We start from the raw sequence: 23,843 nt of genomic DNA, 5'->3' as shown, positions 1-23,843 counted from the left end.
GTCAGTTTTTGGTGTTTGTTTGACTGGATTTGAAAATCCTTGGATTTGTGAAATTCTTATCTTACAACATATACTTATCACTTAATAATTATAAGTTTTCGTTTAACATTGTTTATTTCCATGTAACATATTAAGTTATCACTTAATCTGTTTTCTTTTCTCATTTAATATTATGTGTTTCTTATTTAATATTCGATATTTCCATTTAATATTTAATATTCTATTTAATATTATATATTTTCGGTTAAAAAATTGAGAGTTAATCATATCAATGTCAATTACCTTTATGCCAACATCATCCATCTTTATGTTAGAAGAATTGAAAAATAAGTAGTCAAAAACAAAAAAAAATTTTGGGAATACTCAAAGTCATAAAGTTTTGCTGTGAATACTTTACTCTCACAGGGTGATTATTTATTCATCATCAGTTAATTTATAAATTTAAAAGGTTTTTTGGTATAATACCCGAATTGGTCCCTCAACTTTTCTCTTTCTTCCCTTTTGGTGCATCTACTCAGAAATGTGCCACACTAATCCCTCTACTCTTAAAAATGACCCAATTTAGTCCCTCTACCCTTAATCTCTTATCATCTTCTAGCTTGAAAAATACAGTCAATAATTAGCTTATTTTAGAGTAGAAAAGACTAAGTAGAATTATTTTCAAGAGTAGAAGGACTATTTGGTAGCATTTCTGAGTAGAGTAGAGGAACAAAAAAACAAAAAAAAAAGAGAAAAACAGATAAATCAATTAGGGTATTATATATATATATATATATATATATATATATATATATATAAGAAAACAAACAATGTGGTGGGTGCCGTGAGATTGGCCAATATTGCGATTTCAACGGTAAAGCAACATCAATTACCGTGCTACTGACAATCGACATGCCAATCCAACGGTTTGTATAATAAGTTCACGATAGCTAACTATAAAAAGGACGGGTCCAATCTAAATCCACCATAAGAACACATCGTGATTTTCCACGTGGCAATCCAACGGTATGCATAAGTTCACGATCTCTAACTAACAAGTGGACATGCCCACACTAGATCCTCCGTAATAACACCTCGTGATCTTGCACGTGCCAATCCAACGGTTCGTATAGTTCATGATATCTACCTCTTAATCCTCCTTCGTACGCCTCGTGATCTTCCACATGCCAACCCAACCAACGGTCAATAGACTTTAAGGAATGGGAGTTGAAAGAAAACGTGAACAAGCCACGTTCAAATATGAAGCAATACCAACTACCACGTTGTAGCTAGACTAGCCCAAGGGTCATGCTATATGCCCAAACTTAAAGGATATCCAAAATTTGAAAGCATTTGGACAAATATACGAGATTCCATGGTAGAATCTTTGACAAAATATAGAGCTCATTTTTAAAATGGCAAGAGTTTGATTTTTATTGTTAAAAACCTGAGCCTCGCCGGCCCCAACTCAAGTTATATAATATATTTATTAATTAGTTTTACATATACTTATATATATATATTTCAAATATTAATAAATTCAAATATTCATATATTGTGTGTTTGTATATTTAAGGCATGTACTATTATTTTTGATTAATTAATTATGAATAGATGGTGTGTCTAGCCTCATTGTTGATTATTGTTGATTATTATTGATTATTATTGGGTATAATGGTTTAAATTTAAAATGTTGTGACTGAACAAAGATGTGCATTTGATATTTTAATTTTAATATGTTTTGTAGACTAATATTTGGTAATATTTATAAATTAATATTATTATTAATTTTTTTATAATTTATTTATTATTTGATGAAAAATTTTATTTGGGCCGGCCTTGGTTAAAGGTCATAAACTTCAGACGGGTTCTAGAAAAATTTGAGGCCTATATTATTGGGTCAGCCGGGCTTGATCAAGCTTGAATTTTATTAATTATGGACTCGGACCGGCCCATAGACATGTCTAATTCTAACAGTGGTTTTATATGTATTTTGATATTATAAAAAATTGGTTATTTCTCATAAATAAAAATTATATGTTTTAACTTTAATTGTGTATATAATGTTTGTTTTAATTTTTATATAAATATTTATATTATATGATTATTTAATTAATTTTCATTAAATCTGTAAAGCAAAAGGATCCATGCAATAATCAAAAATTTGTTTGGATCTTTCAAAACATTGATTCATCCATGAAAATTATATTTTCTAAGCAATTTCATTGGGTGCAATTGTATGAAATATGAGATTATAAACCACAAAGCTAAATTTTATGTTAGAAACTAATGTTATAGATATTGTAGAAAAAATTTTACCAAGACAAAGTTTTATATTCAAATCATTTACTAATATTTTGGTCGTAGATGAATTTGATGAAAATGAATTATTTGGATATGACAGTTCATTAGAAAATACATACAGTATATGGCTCTCCAATTAAGTAAAAAAATAAAATAAAATAAAATAAAATAATAAAAATTTAATTTGTAATAAACAATTTTATCCGGATGGTTTTTTAATAATTTGTAAAGAATGACTCTATTTATGTTTTTTTTTTTGTCACTTTAACTCCATTAGACTCAAAATTATATTTTAATTTTGCTAAAGACAGTATTATTTGATTACATCATTTGTTATGAATATTAATATCAAATCCATGGCTATTTACCTTGATTGAAAAATAAAAAAATAGTGGTCATTTAATTTACGGAATGTTATATTACCATCAATAATAGGATTACTAAGAATATAATTTCCAAATCATGTTGACAGGAATATATGCAATTTTTGTTTGGTCAGCAAAGACAATAATCTGTGTGGAATGTAACATTGCCATGTTTTATTAGCTGGGAGTCTTTCATTACAATTTCATCATATTTTGAAGTAAATATTTAAACTATTAAATAATAAATATTTTGTTATTATTAAAAAATAAAACTTTGATTTTAATATAATTATTTTTTATTAATATCAATTACCTCAAACTTACTTTAAATAAATATAAAATTTTCCTTCAACTTTTTATTGAAAAATAATTAATCTTAAATGATTTTATCGTTGATCGCCATCTAAACATTTGGATGACAATATTTTTCATATAAAAAATATGTTTATATTCAAAATAAACTGTAAAAATAATTAAAGACATTCTACAACTACTTAAAAGATTTACATTCGGCATAGAATGTGAGATTATCTTCAATTGGTAATTACATTTCCAATAATATTGGCTAAATTCTCACGTTCCATGAAAATGATATATCCACACTTATTTAACTAAATAAGGTAATCAAAGATTACCTTGTTCACATTCTGGAAGTAATATAAATTACTCTCAACCAAATGGGTTTCTCAAATGAATAGCGATGAACTATTTATATGTGTTATCTAATTATATCATTTAAATGAGTCCATAAATTATAAATTTTTATTTCATTTTTCAAACTCCTTATGCGGTTTTTAAAAAAAGTTTTTTTTTTTTTTTTAAGTTGGAAAACCTTTCAGAATCAACCAAAAATTTTTCAAAAATTAGTTTATGTTGTTTTTGAAATTTTGAGTAACAATTTCTAAAAGAATATTATCTATTTGGCGCTTTAATATTTTTTTATTCAATTATACTAAGTTAACTTATGGCATAACTCTAGTTAATTATTATAATAAAATATTTATATTAAATAATTTACTTTAACTATTACCCTTATATATTTAACTCAAATAATTCACTACAACTATTTTCAGCTTCAATCATTTCAATTAATTAATTAATTAAATTAAATAATCCACTCTAACTATTATAATTAATTATTTAATTATATAATAAATAATTAATTAGTTTTGATTTAAAAAACATCATTTTTCAAAGAATGTGCATTCCTCTCATTTTGGGGGATAGGATATTCCGTCGTTGAGGGAAATTCTATTGCTTTTTAAAAATATTGATTAATAATTGTTTGTCCCTTTGTATGTACCAAACAGTGGTATACAATACAAGCCATATATATATATATATATATATATACTAGTTATGGTCCTATATATATAGAAATCCTTTTTATAAGACCCTCTCCAAATTATCTAATATATTAATTACTTTTACACTAAAAAACCTATAATTATTAACTATTCAAACATTTTTTTGTCAATAAAAATTAAATGCACAATAATTATTCCCTTGGGAAAAATGCAAGGCTCTTCCTTTTAGTTTGGAAAATCATTTAGAATGCCTGATATTCTCCCCCAAAAAAAAAAAAAAAAATTGACGCCAAATGCCGGGAAACCAAATTTGAAATTTAAAATTGTGATTTTAAAGAGTAAATCATCAAAAGTCATTATATTTAAGTGGAGCAAGTAATTAATGGGGAAAAGATTAAAATGATGAGTCCCAATATTTTGAGTGGTAAAAATGAAAAACATCTGTACATTATTGGCAAATTAAATGCTTCTCTTATGTTAGATAGGAGGTAGTATATAGTATATACCAACAATTTATTAATTGGGAAATATTAATTAAAGGAGAGTTATATATACTTATATGGATAGGTTTGACAATATTTTGATTCAAAATTTTGATATATATCTTTTTTACACTATGAGTTGTTTATATTTACAAATCTCTTACTATTATTATTTTTATTTGTTATACTCTTCAAATGTTTTGTAATATTTCAAAAAAGTATGAATAAATCTTTTAAATATTTTACTTGTGATTTAAAATTTCCATTTATTTAAATATAACTTCCCTTCATCTTTCCTTGATCTTCAAATTTCTACACCACATTTCACGCAAGCAAATAGATAAATGCACCCATCAAAATAGTCAAACCTCTTGACTTTTACAATCAGACTAGATAATTGAACCATAGATATGAGTCTACATAAAGCCACCCAAAAAAATAAAATAAAATAAAATAAAAAAATAAAAAATAATCAAAAGCAACAACTTGTCTGTCATCATTTCACTTTGAGTTTTTAAACTAAATCATTGGTAAATAACATGTTTGATTTAGCTCAGCACTTTTAATGGAATTAGAAATGACACATTTTCAACAAACTAATATTGATGAGATAAAGAATATTCTTTTTGTCAACAACCATTTGATCTATTGGCATCGGGTCTCTTGTATAAGGTGTTTGTCTCGAGTGTTCAGTGGCTCTCCGAGTTCGATCATCATCTCGCGCAAGGTGAGGGCACGGTTACTCCCCCACGTGTTTGTCCCTGCGGCGCTTGTTGTCTTTCTCAACAAAAAAAAAAATATATTCTTTTCTATCCAAATTAACTGTCACATTTAAACTCTACATAAAAATTAAAAATATTATTAAAACTCATAAACTTTAAAAAAATCAGTGTAATAAAACAATTTTATCTTTGTATTTAATTATTTACTCTCATCAATACACACTCTCTATTTAAATAAATTTAATAAAATAAAATGGATAAAAAAAATAAATATAATTGATTTTTATAAAATTCTTAAAAGTCACAAACAAAATCTCTGAAGTGATGGATAATTATGTTAAATATAAAACTTTTTTTATATGCACATATCTTCTTAAAAAAATTGTAACATATTAAAAAAATAGATACAATTTTTAAATATTTTACATAAAATTAAAAATTTTCATTTATTAAAATATCAGTAAAGTCTCTTGACTTTTAAAATGATCGTGGTTGAACAATAAAAAGCGCTAATTATGCCTCCAATCAAAATTATAATTCAAAACTAATAATCCAAACAAAAGGGAACTCTAAAAATATTATTTATTTTTTATTTTTAAAAATATCAATTTAAATATCTATGCATATTATTACAGTAGATGTATAAAGTGTTCTAGGAGTGATTCAAAGAATAATTTAAATATTTTTATTATATTAAATATGAAATTAATAATTAAAAATTTTAATTACATAATGAGCATTGATTTCATCATGACATTAAATTGGTTTTATATTAGATATTTAATAGGATATTCTAATATAATGGAGAGGATTTAAAAAAGATTTATATATATATATATATATATATATATATATATATATATATATATATATATATATATATATATATATATATATTGCATATATTTAAAGTGGCATAGATTTCATCATGCCATTAAATCGGTTTTATATTAAATCCTTCATATTTTGTTTAAAGTGTTTGGTTTAAAAAATATTTAAAAATATTTATTTGGTATTATATTAAATATTAAAAATAAAAAAATATAGGAGACTAATAGATAATATTATAATATTAAATAAGATCTCTTAATGAAACAGATGGTAATCTGATCGGAGAAGGTTTTGAGGAAGATTTTTAAACTCTTTTTTAAAGAATTTTCCCAATTGCATTATGAACATATAAGATTTAATGGAATTGATTTATCAGGGACACTAAGTTAGTTTTATATTAAACATACTCATGGAAACATATGGCCTTTGAAAATTGAAAATTTTTGCTAAATTTATTTGGAATTATTGGTGTAGAAAAGAATAAACAACATTTATTTGGTATAACATTAAATATAAAAAATATAAAAATACAAAAATATTGTATTATTAATAAAAATTATAATTAAATGAATAAAAAATTAACGACATTTATTTGGTATTACATTAAATTACAACATAAGCTCTATTTTTTAAAAAAAATTACCAATAGTTTTATATTTATTAAATGATATAGATTAGGTTTATGAGAAGATGAATAGACAATTGCAGAAAAAGATAAAAAATCTAAAATAAATTTAAATTTTTTTATATATGTAAGTTATATATATATTTTTAGTTCCACCGGTGTGGTTTGTGGGTTTTAGGGAATATTCAAACACTTATACAAGCATACACAAACCAAACAAGAAAAAGACACATGACATTGGTAACCCAGTTCGGCGTCCACTCACCTACGTCTGGGGGGGGCCAAGCCCGGAGATAAACAATCCACTAAAAGAGGTGAAAGTACATGAGTACAAACACTTGTCACTCAACGCTCACAAACAAAGATCACTATCCTCTCTAGATTGTCTTGTGCACCCACACTCTTTAGCTCCAGTCACACTTACAATTTACGAGCAAGGTAGTTTATATAAACGCCTCAATGTCCCAAAAATAGCACATACTTCTTTTAGAATCTCCGCGGCTACTAATTTAAAAACCTTCCAAAATTAATTGTTGCAACTCCTGTTGTAACATAAGGTGCAACATGACCCTGACTGCTGACTTGACTGAGTTTTGATTACGTTGCGGACGACCTCAAGACCCATCAACCTCCCGGTCATGCTTAGTCCGAGTCGATGCAGCCAAATCTCCCGATCCTGACTGCCGGCAACTAGCCTACCTCCTCAATTCCTCATCTCGCAGTCCCCTAGCAAGGGGCACACGTCCTTGTGCGTCTTCATGGAACTTGACAAACTTGATCTTCAACTTTCCAAGTTTGGTCTTCAAAGATTCTCCAAACTTGATCTTCAATTCACCCAAGTTTGGTCTTCAAATCTTGTCGATAATGATTTTTAATCAATCAACTCAATCATCAAGGATTCTTCAAATCATATCTTCAATTAGCCTTCATTCATACCATGAATAGATATTTCTTCAATTAAGCTCCACCATATTTAGTCTTCAATCAAATCACCTAAATATGGTCTTGATATGATCTTGTCTTCATGTTTCCAAGAATAATTCCACCAAGATCTTTCAAGATAATATCCTCCATGGTATAGACTTACTAAAAATAGTTCCACCAAGATCTTCAAGATGTTTTGCCTTGCAAGCTAAGTCTCCATGCTATGTCACCATGATGTCCATGTCATCAATTATGCCTTGTCACCATGGTTGCTGTCACGGCCTTCCCGATCGCACCAACGATCACCGCGCGGCGCTCGTCACACCACCAAGGCGCCGAGCCAGCCTCCAAGACCTGAAACCAAAAACAGTCCAAGAACTAGCAAGCAACCATGCCCTATCAATCAAACAAGGCTAGTAAACATGTAAGCACAAGCATAGACATCATGAGAGGTCCAGGATAGATCATCCCCACATCACACCAAGGTTACCCGAAGAAAACCACACAAGACAAGGAGCTTGAGAGAAAAACATAAACTCTCAATATAAGGGATCCGAGATACACCACAAGCCAACAACACACAGCCAAGACCTTCTCTCCACCAAGAGAGAAAGGTGAACAAAGCCCCAAAGAACAAGCTTCTCTCCCAAGGAAGCTCAGCCCTTACTTGGTCTCTAGCTGCCCATATGAGAGGGAGGAGGCGGGCTATTTATAGCCAAATACCCTCCAAGGAGAAGGGGACCGACCCTTCAAACTTGTGGCCAAGAATCGTTCAGCCGTCTCATCACAACTAACACACTGCTACAGTGTCCCAGACTCAGCCAGCCACCATCAGGATCACGCTACAGTGCCGCCCATCGCCACTGTTCACCTAATCGATAACGATCTCGGATCACCCGGCCGACGCGCCCCATGCTCCCGGCAGCGCGCGCCTATCGGACCGTGGATGCCGATACACTTCGGTAGTCTGTTAATTCTCGGCCATTCCTCTCGGTAAAGACCCTCGGTAACGCGCCCATGCGCCTTGTGTCATGCTGGCTCATGGCTGGCTAAGAGCTCCCGCTCCGCCTGCCCTATCTGCTGATCTACCGTACAAGTCGATATCGACCGTACTGCCGATGCTAACGCGGATCTGGCTCCTTTTGGCCCATACTTAGCCAAATATTACCCATCCCGGTTCCTCGGTCATGATCCCATCACCACGCGCATCGCGCCCCGCACGTTGCCTAGCGAGCTTTCGGTATTGCGCGGCACCGCGCCCACGCACCCCTCGCTCGGCACTCCCGGTTGGGATCCCCGATCATGTGCGGCCGCTGCCCACACATAGGCCACCGGACGACTAGTGCCTCATTTGGACTCGGATTTTGACCTATCTTGGCTTCATCGGTCATCCTCCTCGGCATGGAACCGTCCACCGCCGAGCGCATAAGGTGAAACCCTTACAGTTGCCATGTCATCTTGCCTTGGTGTCAAATCATGCCAATTTAAATAGTGCGGTTGCACTAATATATATATATATATTACTTATGATATTAATAATTGAAAAACTTTAAGTACACATTTAAATTTTTATTATATTTAAGTTTTTATTTATATTACTTATAATATTAATAATAAAAAAAATTTAATTGCATTTATTTATTTATATAATAAATGTGCATAAGATAAGACCTTTGAAATCCAGAGTACTCAACAGTTTCCATTGAGTTGTTTAATTATATTATTTTTATAATTAGCTTTGAGGGTGTTTCAAAAAATAAATTTAAATTTTGTTATTATATTTAAGTTTTTATTTATATTACTTATGATATTAATAATTTAAAAAAAAAATTAATTGCACTTATTTATTTGTGCAAAACTCCGATGCGAAGCTGAGGGAATGCCTAGTATAAGTTTAAGCTTTCAGAAAGAGTATTTGGTTAACAAAATAAAAATTATTACATAAATTATTAAACTGGTCAGACTACCAGTGGAACGATAGTCAGTGACGATGCGTCAACGTAGGGCGGTAGTGTCACTGGTGGACCGGTGGCCGGTCATCGGAGGCCACTCGGAGCACTGATGAATTTGTGGCTAGTCGCTCGAGGCCAGTTGGACGGTGGGCGGACCGCCACGTACTTTACAATGAGAAAATATTTCACTATAAGTGTAATATTTTTTTATGTCATAACATCCATATTATGCCATAATTTTATAGTATAAATTGAGTACCCAAACAACCCATATGACATAATTCTCATAAAATGTTAAATTATAGCATATTGTACGGATTATGTCATAATTTTGGGCTACTCAAATAGGCTCTTTTAATAATTGTTTGTCTCTTTGGTATATACTAAACAGTCATATACATTACAAGCCATATACACATATATATGTATATATATAAATTATATATATATATATATACTAATTAGAAATTGTGATTTTAAAAATTAAAATGTCAAAAGACATTATATTTAAAAATTTACGTGGATTAATTACTTAATGTGGAAAAGATTAAAATGATGAGTCATGAGTCCCAATATTTTGAGGGGTTAAAAATGAAAAACATCTAGACATTATTAACAGATTAAATGCTTCTCCTATATTAGATGGGAGGTAGTATTTACCAATGTTCTTAAACCAGACCTGGGAATATGATCCCGAAAAATTTCTAGGGCATGGGTCAATGGTCGGAACTGGGTTAAATCGGTCATAAATATAATATATATTTTTATAAATTTAATTATATAAATATATAAATAATATATTATAAATTACTAAAAATTTTAAAAAAATACTTATACAAAAGTTCAACAAACAAATAGTTTTTTCTTATAAATTATAAATATTAATTTAATATCTTAAATAAAATCTAACTTATAATAATCTAATATAATTTGAAATACAAATTTAAAAAAAAATAAAATACAACATAATAATAATAAGTAAAAAAAAATAACACAATACAAACTTTTAAGTTTCACAATACAATCTAATAAATAAAACTTACGAATTAAACATTGATTTTGATTTTGAAGCAAATTTTAAACATAACCCCATACTTACATGTTTATTATTTAAAGTTTTAAATTTAAATATTTAATAATATAACTGGGTTAACCCGATTCGACCGGGGTGAGTGTACACTGGGTACTCGGCTGGGTCAATCAGATCAACACTTTACCCCAGATTTTTATATGACCTGACCCGGTTGCCTAGTCGGGTCTGATTGAACCGGGTTAAACTGGTTGGGTCAACCTAGGTTTCAAAATATTGGTATATACCAAAAATCTATTAATTGAGAAATATTGAAGGAGAGTTTTATGTACTTTTATGGATAGGTTTGACAATATGTTGATTCAAAAATTTGATATATATTTTTTTTACACTACGAGTTGTTTATATTTACAAATATCTTTTTATTATTTTTTTATTTGCTATATTCTTCAAAATTTTTGTAATATTTCAAATAAAATATGAATAAACATTTTAAAAAATTGACTTATGATTTAAAATTTCCATTTATTTAAATATAACTTCCCTTCATCCTTCCTTAGATCTTCAAATTTCTACACTACATTTGACGCAAGCAAACAGATAAACGCACCCCATCAAAATAGTCAAACCTCTTGACTTTTATAATCTTGATGGTTGAACAAAAAGAGTCTACTTAAACCCACACACACACACACACACACACACACACACACACACACACACACACAAAATCAAAAGCAACTATAAAATATGCCTACTTAAAAAAAAAAAAAACTATAAAATTTGTCTCTATCAAAATATAAGTATAAATATATAAATTTGAGTTTGTCATCCTTTTATTTTGAGTTTTAAACTAAATCATTATTTAATAATATGTTTGATTTAGCTCAACTGTTGTAATGGAATACAATTTTTAAATATTTTGTATAAATTTAAATTTTTTATTTATTTAAACATGATTTCATCCTTCTTCATCCTTCATCTTCAAATTACTCACTTTAATCGATACAAGCAAACTTATAAATGCACCCATCAAATAAGTCAGACCTCTTGACTTTTAGAATGAATGTAGTTGAACAATAAAAGCGCTAATTATGCCTCCAATCAAAATGAAAATTCAAAACCAATAACCCAAACAAAAGAAAACTCTAAAAATATTATTTATTTTTCATCTTTAAAAATATGAATTTAAATATGTAAATTTAAGCTTTCATGTTTTTTAACTTAAGTTTTTGGATTGATTCGAAATAAAAAAATTAACATGCGTTTGATTTACATTTAACACATTAATCTAACCATAAAAAATAGCATAATAAAAGTTTAAAACAAAAGCCAAAAAAGCCAACCCTATTTACACCTTCAAGAAATCAACATGTGAAAGCAAAGCAAAGAAATTCAAGAAATCAACACGTGAAAGCAAAGCAAAGAAATTCATTGCACACTAACAAACATGTACACCATTGTCAAACAAAACCAAACCATTCAACAAATATCTTGAGAATTCTCATAACTTGATAAGATTTTTACATAAAAACCCAAAATAAAACATAAAATTACAACCATGCATAAAATCAAGCTAAAAATCTAAGATTACTTCTTCTCTTCTCTCTAACAGCAAGACTCACACTCCTTGGAAAAATAAGATTAGAACCAACCTTAACTTCATCTTGAAACTCACAAGGAGAGTCTTCGTCGATCCGGCCGACGGCCACACTCTGGCTACGTCTCACCGGATTTTGCAAAGCCGTCGCAGAGGTGGCACGGAGATGAATAGAAGAGGCAAGAATAAGGTCTCTAAGATCTTCATCACTAGCACCACTAATACGGCTTTCACTATAAGAAGAGCTTCTTGAAGGGAATGCTGCAGGGTACCCTACAGCTCCTGTGCCGTAGGGCATTTTTCTTGCACAACCAGTCATGCTATTCACGTAGAAATCTCTTGCTTTACTTAGTACCCTTATTGGTGCTTTCATGATCTTGCTTATCTTGCTTCCTTTACTCATGATCTCAATATATATTTTCAAATATATTTATGTGTGTGTGTGAGAGAGCTTATAACTAAAGGTGGTGTATATATATATATATATATATAGTGAGAAGAGAAGGGTAGGCAAAGACAGGAAGGAGAGAGGAAGAGATGAAGAAGAAGAGTTGTTGTTGGGTACTGAGTTATTATGGAGATTTGGAGTTGTTTTTTTGGGGGGCTATATTTGAAGAGAATGAGTTGGAAGGATAAGGACGAGAAGAAGAGATGAGAATTTTGGGAAGTTTGAGGGACCCAGATGCTAAAAAATAAAAAACTATGGGTTGAAGGTGGACGGCCGCCTTTGCTTCTTTTTTATTTTTATTTTAATTATAAGTTTTGCATGGTGTGTAAGTGTAAAAATTTTAAAATAAAATAAAATAAATAAATGATGAATAAATAGCAAAAAGATTATATTAGAAAAGGATAGGATAAATAAAGATCTTAATTAACTTAAAATGTAATCTTTATATGGTGATCAAATCTAAATATAAATTAATCTTTTAAGAGTATGATAAAGTAAACAGTGATAGAGCAGTCAGGAAGTGGTGTGTATCAGTGTATCACTTTTTTTTAAAATAAAAAATAAATGAATTTCTTTTCCTCAAAAGATTATATAATTGACTTATTTAATAAGTTTTTTTTTTTGTACTTAATTAGGTTTGATGGTTGTGTATAATTAATTTTAGAGGTTGTGTGTCACATTATTATTGTACATTTACTTTAGTCAATTTATAATTGTAATGTTCCAACAGACTAGATATACATTTGAAAATTCAAAATCAAGAAAATCATTGCGGAGGAGAAGACGATTTCATTATGTTTAAAATTAAAAATTAAGTACGTAGCATATATTTTACTAAATTATTTTTTACTATAATAAAATTTTAAAATATATTTAAATAATCCTAAATTTTGATAATTAAAAAAAAATCATATAAGTTACTGGGAGATTTCCGGGTTGGACCAAAGAGAATTCAATCCATGCATTCACTAGTCACTTATAGGAATCAAAGTTTTAGGCATGTTTATCATAAATCTAATACTATATATAAATTAAAACGCATGTGATCCAAATCAAAAGTGTTGAAAATTCAATAAAATGTAGCAAAGTTGACAAAAAAAAAAAAAAATTGTGTCTCAAGGTCCCGGTCAATTGAAACCATTTGTTATTAAACTCTTTTGATGAATAACCAAACATGGTTGTTGAAAATGATTAGTTAAGAAAGCAGAAAATTAACATGAGTATATTTTTTATAAATAAGAGGTATATATATATTGTTGCCAAATAGTATTTCTTAATGTTTTTAAATTACTACTTATCTATTTTCCCGAAAATAAACAATTGAGAAAGATAATTATATATTTCAGTTTAATTTTGAATTAATTTTAATTACTTGAATAATTAATTAATTTAATTATATTAAACAAAAGCCAACATGTACAATAAGTTTAACTTCATATCATATATAATTTTTTTTCCCATCTTCTTATCCTAAAAAGAGATGATCGAACATATTTAGAAAAAGTGTTTGAATGAAAAAATTATTAAAATATGTTGAGTCATATTTGTTTATATGACTCAACATCATGTGCCATTGAAAAATTATATTAAAGTTTTGCTGGTTTTAATTTTATGATGCCGCCATGCCATTGGGATGTTGTATCATGTGAATGATGAGGACTAATGAGTCTATCTGTGTACAATGATTTTTCTCATATAATAAAATCATTAAAAACTCCCTATATATTTTCATTATCATCATATAGTGCCTTTGACTTTTCTAATGAGTTTTTTAGCCTTTGTTTTTTAAGATAGTTTTCTTTTATCTTGTCCTATGCTCTAAGGGGGTGTTTGGTTCGCGGTAATCTTTTCAGATTACCGGGAATCAAGTAATGTCTGGATGAGATTACCATGTAATGTGACTGAATATGAGATTACGATGAGTGAAATATTACCAAAATAAGATGGTAATGTGATTACTGACCAAAATAGGTGTCCATCCAGGATTACCAAGTTGGTGGTAATGTGTAATGTTTTTGTTTTTCCAATTATGCCCTCACTCATTTAATTCAATTCCTTCTTACACTCTCTAATTTTTTTATTTTTCCCTTATTATTTTTTGATATTATAATTTAATTATTTATTTATCTAAATACTCTAAATTAAGTTTTGTGAATTTTTATATGTAGAGGTATTTTGGTAAATAAAAAGATATTTTAAAAATTTGTACAAAAAATAATTTTTGATATTATAATTTAATTAATTAATTATTTAAATACTTTAAATTAAGTTTTTCATATTTTTATACGTAGGGGTATTTTGGTAAATACACAAGTATTCAAAAAATTGTAAAACATAATTTTTAATATCATAATTTAATTATTTATTTATCTAAATACTTTAAATTATGTTTTTAAAATTTTATATGTAGGTGTATTTTGGTAAATACAAAGGTACTTTAAAAATTTATGGAAAAAATAATTTTTGATATTATAATTTAATTATTTATTTATTTATCCAAATACTTTAAATTATGTTTTTCAAAATTTTATACATAGGGGTATTTTGGTAAATACAAAGGTATTTTAAAAATTGTTAAAAAATAAATTTTGATATTATAATTTAATTATTTATTTATCTAAATACTTTAAATTAAGTTTTTCAAATTTTTATATGTAGGCGTATTTTGGTAAATACAAAGGTATTTTTAAAAATTGTAAAAAAATAAATTTTGATATTATTAATTAATTATTTATTTATCTAAATACTTTAAATTATGTTTTTCAAAATTTTATACGTAGAGGTATTTTAGTAAATACAAAGTTATTTTAAAAAATTGTGAAAAAAATAATTTTTAATATTATAATTTAATTATTTATTTATCTAAATAATTTAAATTATATTTTTCAAAATTTTATATGTAAGGGTATTTTGGTAAATTTGATATATTACTGAGGTGATTAGCATGACTAACCAAACATGGTATTGAAAGATTACCAGTAATAAATATTTTCAACCAAACATAATAATTTCACATTACCACAACATTCTCGGACATATAACATTCCCGATCACATTACCACGGTAATCTCATTACCATGGTAATATATCATTACTGTGAACCAAACGTCCACTAAATATTTTAGTAGTTATTTTTGACATCTAGGCAAGTAAGCTTACATCGGTGGCAATGCAATGCTGGGGTAAAGTAGGGTATTGTTTACGTTATAATTTTAATTTAATGGCTTTAAAAGTAAAAATGTTAAAAATCAAAGATGTTTTGGACATTTGATGAATTTGAAGGATTGAAATTGAAAGAGTTATAAAAGGTTGTTATTTTCTTCCAAAAACCAAATATTTTTAAAAACATTAATGTGGAATTTTCTTGTAAATTCTTATGATTAATGTATTCAATGATAATTTCAACTTTGAAAATTAAAAAGCCATGAGGAAAAATATTTTCTAAGCAATTGAAAATTTGGAAAAATTAATGATAGGTTCTTAGAATTTTTTAAATTTTTTAAACAAACCATCTGACATATGAATTCCGGGATATTTCTTAAAAATCTAACATTAATGTGGAATTTTTTAAATTTTTTAAAAACCTAACTCACTCACATACCTTTTTTGAATTTTGTACTATAAGCCATAGAGAGTGAATTGTTTGGAGAAAAAAAAAAACTTGAGGTGCCACAAAACAATGCCATCACACCATCGAGGATCGGTAATTACCCAAATTGCTAAATTGGTCTGATGGTGACAAAGTAGTTGGATGCGGGCAAACTCACCATTTCTTACGGGTAAATGGTTTTCATTTCCCAAGTAAGGGCACTTTATCAAACCATATAAAATATCATACCGTTAGTTGATAGAAAAATTAAAAATAACCGAATTAAAGAAAAACCTTTTTGGGAATATTCAAAGTTGGGTGGCTATTGATTTACTTAGTGTTAAAATACATTACAAGTGCTTGTGTTGTTTTATATTTTATGTTTATTGGATAATATTTAGTGTTTGATTTACATAAGTACCGAATAAAAAAAAAATTACAATAATATTTCTTTTACTATTCTATATTTATTTTGTAATACAAAAATTATAATAATATTTTATAAAAATTTAATCAAATTTCAAAATGAGGGCCAACAACTTTAGCAACAAATAGAAAATCAACTAAGTAGGTAGGTATGGATCCGAACATGACACAATTTTAAAAACCTTCAATCCATATTTTAAAATTTTGCAATCCTCAACCAAATAAACTTTCATTAAAAACTTATTCCTAAAAAAAACCGATAAATAAATAAATAAATAAATCATACTATAACAACACCCTAATCACCTTTGTCATGTAGTAATGTAATTTTAATTTTAAATAAAAATAATTTTGTATTTAAATTGTCTTTTATTTTAATAAAATTTTTATAATGTGGTTTTAGCAGTACAAAAAAATTTGAAAATTGTGCTCTACTTCCACTCCATTTATAAATCAAACATATATATATATATATATATAACGGTTGTCTTATTCCATTTATAAATTAGTTGTCTGTATTGACTCTAAAAATCTTACATTATTATTCAATCTTACATTAATTGAGAACCTAAACCCTCGAGATTTTTTTTTTCAATTATCAGTGAAAATTTTGGTGTTTGCTTTTCTTCTTTAAATATAGAAGTACTATGACAAGTTGAGACATATAATTTTCTTTTGGAAAAATTGGTTCTAAACCCCTCAAAAATTCTATAATTGCATATTTACCTTCAGAAAAAAATATAATTGTATATATACTCTTGAAAAATATAGATAATTACGGATATGCCCCTACTATTAGATTCCGTTAATCAAACTTGATTAACTATGGTTATAATTTGGATTAAGATATACAAAAGGTTCAAAATAACCTTTGTACAATTTTAAAAAAAAATTCAAGGGTATATATGCAAAAGGGTATAATGGTCATTTTATATATCTGTTGTTTGTTAACGGATGGTTTTTCAACTCATTTGAACTCCAGGGGTATATACGCAATTGTATATATTATTTAAGGGTGTGTATGCAATTAACTTTTATTCAAGGTCAAATATGTAATTTCAAAAATATTCAGGGTACACCTGCAATTTTTTTATGAGAATTTACTTTCTAATTTATTTTTAATCTTTATTTTTCTAAAATCTCTTGGGTAAATTCAACTCTCTTACTCCAATATCAAGGGTTTACTTTTCTCAAACAAGAGGTTTTAATTAATAAAAAAAAAATCTCAAAAAATTTATTAATAAACAAATCATGATTTTTATCTCCCTTTGATAATTCATTAAATTTTTTTATGTAAGATCAAATACTAAATAAAAAATACCAATGCAATACGTACCAAAATTAATTAAAATCCCTCTAGTTTTTTTCTTTTTCTTTTTTCATAATGCATTGCTTTTAAATTTCCAAAGAAAGATTTAAATACAAATTTGACAATCAAAATGAGATCAAAGGGCAAACAACCTTTTCCTAATCTTTCCTTTATATATATATATATATATATATATATATATATATATATATAACTTAATAATAGTTAACGCTCTGTTATTGACCAAAGCTCATTTTCACCCAAACAAGATGTTTTAATTCAAAGAAAAATCTAATTTCTCTATTTTGTATTCTATTTTTCTAATATTAATTCAAAATAAGATCAAATATATATCTAACAACCCATTCATCATCTCTTTCTCTCTCCCTCTTTATATATATATATATATATATAGATATATATAACTTAATAATAGTTAAAGTTTTTATAGCAATTTTTTTTTAATAAAGTCTGGAGGGAGAACGAGAGGTAATTCTCACACAGAACTCAGGCCTATAGAAAACCCAAAATATGAATTGTACTCTGAATTGATGAAAGCTTATTTTCCCCCAAACAAAAGTTTTTAATTCATAGATTAAAAAAAAAATCTCTCCTTTTTATTCCATTTTTTTAATAATATTCAAATAAGAACAAAAATCAAGCAACCGTCTCCTCATCTCTCTTTATAGTCATAACTTAATAATAGAAGTTCTATTCTTGATGAAAAAAAAAAAAAGAAAAATAATAATTTCTCCAATTTTTTTATTCCATTTTCTTAATAATATTCAAAACAAGATCAGAGATCAATCAACCCTTCCTTCATCCTTCATTGAAAAACCAAAGGAACAACAAGAGGAAATAGCAATAATAATATATAAACGAATATACATTTTGGAAGATGAGATATATTGAAAACAAAATAAATAAGAACTAAGAAATGGGAACTCTTGTCCATCTTTGCATAACATGTTTTCTTCTTCCTCTTCTTCATCTTCTTCACCTTCTTAACTTTGTCTTTTATGGCTTCCACAATGTTCTCCAAGTGCTCACTCCCCAACAAACCCATCTTTCTTTTTTTCTTATTTTGACCTTTCTTTTCTTTCTTCTCTTCTTCTTTGTTTTGATGTTCATTTTGTGTTTGTTTGAATAAATATAACAAGTGGAAGAGTGGCATTTATTTCAAACTATAAATGAGATATTTATATTTTTGTTATTATTAGTTCCGCATAGCTTTTAATGCTTTGTTTTGGTTGGGGGATGTGGGTTTGGTTATTTCTTGTTTTGACTCCCATGCACGTCATTGACTTTTTTTATTGAGTTCTCAAATTAAAAATGCTTTTTCCTCAAGTTTTTATTTTTTTATTTTTTTATTTTTTTATTTTTTGTAGTTATTCATAAGATTTGCTTTTAAAAATGATTATATGCTTGAACAGAAATGTTGATCTTGTCTATCAGCTTTAATTATGAAAAAGCACCAATTTGTTTTTAAAGACAAGTATTATGAAAATATATAAATATATAAAAATAAGTAGAGTAATCAAATAGATGATCAGAAGTTGACAATTTTTCTTGGATTTCAATTTTATGTATATATATATATATATATATATATATATATATATATATATATATATATATATCTTTTTCAATACTAATGTTATTCACATGTTTTGCTAATGTGAGCTAGTTTTATATAACGATGATGAGTATTTCTTAGAATACTAATGTCATGCACGTGCTTGGCACATGTAACATATTTTTATATGAAGTGTGGGTTTTTTACTTGGTCTTGTATCTTGTCAAGGTTGACTGATAAAAAATAATGCAACAAAAATTAATGATCAGATTACAAACTCATTATTATTGTTTTTTTTTTTTTTAGCAAACCTCAATGTTTATTACTCAGAGTTTCAAACTTTGTCAAGGGGGAGTTGAATAAGTATATATTATTGATTAGAGTAGGAATCCAATTTCTTTTCTGAATTTCTTCATAATTGAACCTCTTGGACTTAGATCAGTGTTGTTGAATTTATCTCCTTTCATTAACTTTTAATGTTCTTTTAGCTCTTAGATTTCCATTTTGAAATATTTTTTAAATTTCAAGTAAATATGATATCTCTATATTTATGAATTGCAAATTTCATATACTTTGATTTTGATGTTTGAAAACTTTTATTATTCGTATTTACTAGGTTTTTAAAATTTTAATTTGTAAAACGCTATAGGTTTTTAATTATTTTATGTCTTAGAACTTCAAAGTTACATTTTTCATATTTGAGATCTTCTTTTTAAGTTTTTGATTTTCTTTTCTCATTTTTATTTTTATATATTTTAAGCCTTCGAACTGTCCTCTCTTTACTAACTTAAAATTTTACATTCCGTTAACTTATAAGATACATTTGCTTTCATATAAGAACTCACTTTATTAATGAATATATAAATTTATAAATCATCACAAAATTTTGTTTTTTCATCATTACATGAGGAGCCTTTCTTTTTATAATTCCCTAAGCGACATCCTTTTCTTTGATTACATAAAGAATTCTTTTTCGTAATCATTTAAAAAGCTCTCTCTTTTTTATGATTTAAGAAGATTCTCTTCTTTATTCTTCAAAGATACAACTCTCCTTCATCTTATGATATAGGTTTTTATTTATATGTTAAGAGCCTTTTCTTTATTTTTATTTAAAAGAATTTTTTGTCTTCATCATTTTGAGGGTGTTTCCCTTCTTTACTGTTTTGAGAGAATTCTTCTTCTTTATCATTTGGAGGTCTTAGCATCATTTGAGACTCCTTCAAAGAAAAAAGTCAAACATTGCTTTGACTTAAGCGTAGGTTTTATAACTTCACATGTTGTGTTCATTAACTATTTTTGATGAATTTTCAAAATAATATATATAATTATATTATTGTTAATAGTAACAAATATATCTTTTCAATTTCACTTCTTTTCATTTTCACTCCATGAGGAGTATAGTTTATTGAAAGACTTATTTTTAAAAAAGTTTATTGGGTTAACATTATTTAAAAAATATGGTTAACTTATATATATATATATATATATATACATACAATACAGCCTTTCTATATATGTAGATTCGCTCAAGCAAAAGGTTATGATGTGATATTTTTAAAGAGAAAAACAGTTTTAACTTAACAAGTTCTGTGAAATAGACCTTGCAAATTAAAAAAAACTCCTTAATCTATGCAAAAAAAAAAGAAAATTACATTTGAATCCCTCTAATACTATTTTTTCACTCTTAAACACCAACTTCTTCATTTTCTTCACATTTTCATAATTTATGCAAATAAATCTCCGTACTTCTTGTCTTTAAACACTTATTTATATTTATTTTTTCAAAATTGTGTAATGTAGCACAATTATCATCAAAATTGTTGGTCTTAGTAAATTAATTTATGTGAAATTTTAAAATTTTCATACAGAAATCCCGTGAATACAAATTAATAACTAATATAATTTTTTAGTTTTTTTAAATAATTGATTCAGAATAGCTTTTTTTTTTTTTAAGAATGAAATGGGTAAGGCCATATTGGCAGGCCCATAAAACAACCCTAATTTGACCAACCTTTATATAATGTTTTAATTGCTTTTTTTTTCCTCGAAAGAAGTGTTTTTTAACATATTGTAACATAATTAAAAAAAAAACACTTAGAAGGTACAATGACAAGATATAAGTAAACAGTGGTGATAGATAGGGATGGTAACGGGTCAGGTCGGGTGCTGGTATTACCATACCCGTACCCGTACCCGATACCCCACTAGTATACCCGAACCCGAACCCGAACCCGAACCCGACGGGTTTTATAAACCCAAACCCACACCCGCACCCGACGGGTAATCGGGTACCCGCGGATATACCCGCCCCGCCCCAATATTAAAAAAATTAATAAAAAATATATTATTTTTATAAAAAAAATAACTTAAAAGTAATTATAATTTTTTATAAAATAAAATAAAATAAAATAATTATAAAATTACAAGACCAAACAAAGAGAAAAATAAAAAAATTCTAAATTGTTAAGTTGTAGAACATATTAGTATATATATGTAGACATGGCCACGGTTCAGGAACCTCCGGTTACGGTTCCTGAACTGCCGGTTCCGGTTTCAAAAAACTTTGAACCGGAACCGAACCGCCTAGGCAAGGTTCATGGTGGTTCGGTTCCGGTTCGGTTCCGGTTCCGGTTTTGGCGGTTCGGTTCAACGGTTCCGGTTCGACGGCTCAAACGGTTCATTTTTTTTTTGTTAAACTAAATAATTCAATATTTCAAATTAAATGAACAAAAAAATACTAAAATTAATTTAATACAATATTTTATTAAAAAATAAAAGTATTAATAATTCAAAATGATATTTTGCAATAAAAGTACAATATGTGAAGAAATAAAAAAAAATAAAGGGCTTGAACTTAATTATATCAAGTTGCCTACGTATCCTCTAGAGGAATCAAAGCCCACGTAGTTCTTCTTTTATTTTTATTATACATATTTTCCATATTTTCCATATTTTCATAATGTCTAATTGCTTGCATCATCATCGGAGGAGTTGGAACTAGAAGCCGCCGTTGTTGTACCTGAGCCATCATTTACCCACTCGTCTGATGATGATGAGTGTATAAGGTCTTCTTGACTTCGTAGCCTAGCTCTTTCCCAATCATCAAGGCAAGTTTGTGCTTCCAATGATTCTGGACCTAACCTTGATCGTCTTTCATGTAAAATGTTGCCTCCATTACTAAATGTTTGTTCAACTGCGACGGTTGAGGCGGGAACTGCAAGGAGTTGTTTAGCAATCTTGGCTAAAGTAGGAAAAGTCTCTGTGTGCCTACTCCACCATTCCAAAATTGAAAAATTTGGACCTGTATCATCACCAAACTCAAAAACTGTTGTTAAATAAACTTCAAGCTCCGAATATGTGCCGGATGTTCTAGGCCTCTTCCTCCTTTCTAAAATTTTGTTACCCCATTTTGTGAATTTGGAGGATGATGGAGGTAGTGGAGGCTCCGCTTCTTCATCATGAGTAGAAGTTGAAGAAAATGTCTCACATAACTCATTACACAAAGTTCTAATTCTACTAACTATTAACATTACATCAATGTCTTCATCATTAAACCCCAACAAATCAAAATAATAAGTATTCAACATCTCTACTAAACATTCAAATTTACATCTAGGATAAAAAATCATAGTAGTAAGATAAATATCGGGAATAGTTTTATAATAACTCAACCATTTTTCTCTCATGCCATAAATTGCATCATAAATAGGAGGATGTTTGAGTCCTTCCATTAAAGCACCACTAATATTTATGGCTTCAATTAAAAATTGATGAGAAGTTGGTTTGTATACACTACTAAATGTATGAGTAGCATCATTAAAAACACGAAAAATATCTAAAATAGTAGAACATATTTCCCATTGGGTTGGCAAAAGTGTATGATGTTTAATATAAATAGATGCAAAAGAACACAACAAATTTCTATACTCATAAGATTGATCAAGTAATTTAAACGTGGAATTCCAACAAGTAGAAACATCTTTAGAAAAACGTTTTGGTGTCATTCCATTTTAGTTTACAATACTTTTGCCCATTCTTTCATAACTTGTGGATGCACCCAAATATATGAAATTACTTTTTCTTATTGGAGATATATGTTGATTGAGCTCATGAGCCAAAAGCATCTTGTACACATAAATTTAAAAATATGGCATGCACAACGTACATGAAAAAAATTTTTCCACCAAAAATTCGGTTGACAAGTTCTTTTTTTAACTCAAAAAAATGGAGGCGGTATTAGCCGATGCATTATCAAAAGAAATTGAAAAAACTCTATTAACCAATCGATATTCTTGCAAAATATCTAAAATCATTTTACAAATATTTTCGGCGGTATGTCTATCATCAAAACATCTATATGCAAGTAATCGTTTT

At 28.0% G+C, this 23,843-nt stretch overlaps 2 protein-coding genes across 2 annotated transcripts; both read right to left on the bottom strand.

Moving 5' to 3' along the window:
* Window positions 1-12,002: 12,002 nt before the first annotated feature.
* LOC120277950 lies at window positions 12,003-12,741 on the bottom strand. The gene has a single exon (XM_039284830.1). It carries the CDS (start codon window positions 12,522-12,524, stop codon window positions 12,093-12,095), a length of 432 nt encoding a protein of 143 aa, XP_039140764.1. The 5' UTR covers window positions 12,525-12,741; the 3' UTR covers window positions 12,003-12,092.
* Window positions 12,742-22,432: 9,691 nt separating this feature from the next.
* LOC120277784 lies at window positions 22,433-23,056 on the bottom strand. The gene has a single exon (XM_039284625.1). It carries the CDS (start codon window positions 23,054-23,056, stop codon window positions 22,433-22,435), a length of 624 nt encoding a protein of 207 aa, XP_039140559.1.
* Between the last annotated feature and the right edge of the window lie 787 nt (window positions 23,057-23,843).

Source organism: Dioscorea cayenensis, chromosome 15 (assembly GCF_009730915.1).
Source record: "Dioscorea cayenensis subsp. rotundata cultivar TDr96_F1 chromosome 15, TDr96_F1_v2_PseudoChromosome.rev07_lg8_w22 25.fasta, whole genome shotgun sequence".
NCBI lineage: Eukaryota > Viridiplantae > Streptophyta > Magnoliopsida > Dioscoreales > Dioscoreaceae > Dioscorea > Dioscorea cayenensis.
This window is presented reverse-complemented; position numbering and strand designations above follow the sequence as displayed.

Excerpts from the sequence above, each read along its gene's own strand:
- LOC120277784 (XM_039284625.1), bottom strand. The coding sequence starts at position 23,056 with ATGTTGAATACTTATTATTTTGATTTGTTGGGGTTTAATGATGAAGAC.
- LOC120277950 (XM_039284830.1), bottom strand. The coding sequence starts at position 12,524 with ATGAGTAAAGGAAGCAAGATAAGCAAGATCATGAAAGCACCAATAAGG.